General features: G+C 35.0%; 1 protein-coding gene across 1 annotated transcript in view; it reads left to right on the top strand.

Annotated features, from left to right (window-relative positions):
• LOC108745206 (MOXD1 homolog 2) overlaps positions 1-2935 on the top strand; it is a 114590-nt gene that overhangs the window by 84539 nt on the left and 27116 nt on the right. Inside the window, exon 3 of the mRNA XM_025981529.1 lies at positions 2341-2505. Within this exon, the coding sequence (XP_025837314.1) occupies positions 2341-2505 (165 nt within the window). The remainder of the gene's footprint in view (positions 1-2340; positions 2506-2935) is intronic.

Raw genomic sequence — 2935 nt, 5'->3', positions numbered from 1 at the left:
ACACTCCCGTTACAAAACTCGCGAATTGACTCATATGTCTTGTCTTCTCCTATCTGCACTCACGGACAGTCGTCGCTACTTTTCATCGATCGCTCTGTCTTGCCCTAATCTTCATCGTGAACTTGACCGTAACAAAGTAGCGCACGTTCCTTCGGATAAAATCGTAATATAGTGCATGACCTTTTCTGACAGATTAAAACTAAGGAGAACTAGAGATTAATTTTGAAATTTAATACAGTAGTATAGAAAAATCCACGCACTTGCAAAATATGTGTATCTATACAACAAACGAAGTAACTAATCTCGTTACCGAATTGTGACTAAAATATTAATAACATGTAAACAGTGGGTAATCAATTAATAATGCAAATTAGAACAAACGATTTATTTTAATATAGTCTTAATTATCGATTTTTATTAGGTTATAAAAGGTTTTATTATTACCGGTTTTTGTTTTTTATTTTTTTCTCTAGTAAAATTCCCTGGCACTGCATTATCCGTTATCCGAGCGGATCCTAAAAAAAGAGCCGGATCGTAAAAAACTGCCTGGTACCGGACCGCATCCAAACCGGTACCCGGCATATTTCAGCCAGACTTTATTGTACTTGACGTTAGTTCTCTATACTGTGGCTCAATTTATTCGTAAAATTACTTTCTAATTTCAGGGGTGGGGACAGAATAAACCGATGAAATGATTTCGTATTTTTCCTTTTTTTTTTTAATTGGTAACTCATTCTAATTCGGATCACTGCATTTCAAGATAAAGAATAAAATACGAAAACAAAAAAAAAGGGGAGAGTTTTAAATCAAGTCAATAAAATTAATTGAGTGTAGTCAGTTGAAAGATGGACAGATTAGTTTGTCCAAAACGAACAGTGTTCTACTGTTAATGGCATCAATTAGGGCAAATTGGAAATTTTATCCCTTAATCTATTTTTACGACTATAAAAAAATCACTTCAGTTCCGTCGTTGGGTATTCGCAGAATAAAGTCAACGAGCGTTCTCTCATTGTGACGAGGTTTTTCGCTATCGTTCCAAATAATTCGCTTACTGGACTTGACATTAACGGGTCCAGACGTGATTTTTTCGGGCGGTTTACGAGGACCATTTCGGGAAAATACGAGCAAAAAAATTTCGGCCTTAAGAGCCTGATATCACTTCCATATGAGAAATTTGAATGTTTGCTGCGCAGAAAAACTGACCGAATATTTGTATCAGAAATATACGAAATCATGAAAAACATTTTTTTTTTATATATAGGATCGAATTAAAGCTACAGATTCATTTTACAAAATTATTGATATAATAAAATTTTTTAGCTTTCCTTTACACTGCTGTTTTAATAAACCTGATTAATCGACCTATCTTCCAACAGTAAATTCTAAAACTATTGATACTTAAGTAATACGGTATACTTAAGTGAAACATGATTTATAATCACATTTGAATAAAAAACACAAACTGGTGCATTTCACCGCTTCGATAATACAGCTACTGCTTCTGTCTTATTGTTATTGAGAGTAAATACAATAAAATTCATGTACTATGCGTATGTATCAGGCATCTACACGGAGAGAAATCACTGTAGGGGGAGTGCAAGAAAAATGTATTGACAAAATTCAATATTAGTCCAATAATTTAATTCAATAATAAAGAACAGGAATTTTTACTGTGGTGTAGCATTGTAATTTTTCAATTGTGAGTGAGAGGTATCCAGGTTATGAGACAGCACGGTAATCTTTTTCTCCATGTATATCCACAGATACCAGCAATGGCATCAGATATAAGCTACGGACACTTTAAGGTGCAAAATGTGTCTGGATAACGAAAACGGATACGTTTTACCTCACAATTTAATCTCTCGTGATCTTGGTAATTATATTCAGACATTACAAGGTCAAGTACACTCTTGAAATGACCTTGAAGATAATTATCAAGATCATGGTAGAGGTCATGATTACGTGCTCCTCTTTAAAACTAACGACTTTTATACTGATCAAGTGCTACTTTGATCTTTAGCTTAGAAACTTTATTTTTTTGATCTCGTACCCATGGGAATTTTTAATCAGAAGAAAGGCATGAGGAGCATCCAGTTACACTCAATTTGACCACAAGGATTGTGCGTAGTCCTTTACCTTGTATCGTCAAAATTTGTAGCAGAAAACCTTCGGCGTGCCAGTTGAAATCGCTTTTGGTTAGTTTTTATCTGACTTCAAAAATAAGCTTAACTTTCCTGAAAAAACCCATTTCCAATGGGAATATTATCCTTCTTTCGGGATCAAATAAAGAATAGGTATAATAGAAAGAAAAATCTGACGTGTTCTTTTTTCTTATTACAGGATCGTCATGTGAAAGAGACGCCCGGAAACCTGATGGATCGGGAGCCGGAAGTCGATCCTAGTCAAGATTACCAGCTCCTTCTCGGCTACGAAAACAATACCCATACAGTGTTACGATTCAGGAGACGGCTCGACACATGCGATTATCATGACATTCCAATCACGGTAAGAACAAAAAACGAACGGACCGAAAACCGACACTCCCGTTACAAAACTCGCGAATTGACTCATATGTCTTGTCTTCTCCTATCTGCACTCACGGACAGTCGTCGCTACTTTTCATCGATCGCTCTGTCTTGCCCTAATCTTCATCGTGAACTTGACCGTAACAAAGTAGCGCACGTTCCTTCGGATAAAATCGTAATATAGTGCATGACCTTTTCTGACAGATTAAAACTAAGGAGAACTAGAGATTAATTTTGAAATTTAATACAGTAGTATAGAAAAATCCACGCACTTGCAAAATATGTGTATCTATACAACAAACGAAGTAACTAATCTCGTTACCGGCAATTTTCATTAATATCATAGGTATTAAAAAAAAAAAAACAATTGCAAACCTTTGTAAAATAATATTTATTTTAAAATATTTTCT

This window comes from Agrilus planipennis, unplaced genomic scaffold (assembly GCF_000699045.2).
Source record: "Agrilus planipennis isolate EAB-ADULT unplaced genomic scaffold, Apla_2.0 scaffold38, whole genome shotgun sequence".
Lineage (NCBI taxonomy): Eukaryota > Metazoa > Arthropoda > Insecta > Coleoptera > Buprestidae > Agrilus > Agrilus planipennis.
This window is presented reverse-complemented; position numbering and strand designations above follow the sequence as displayed.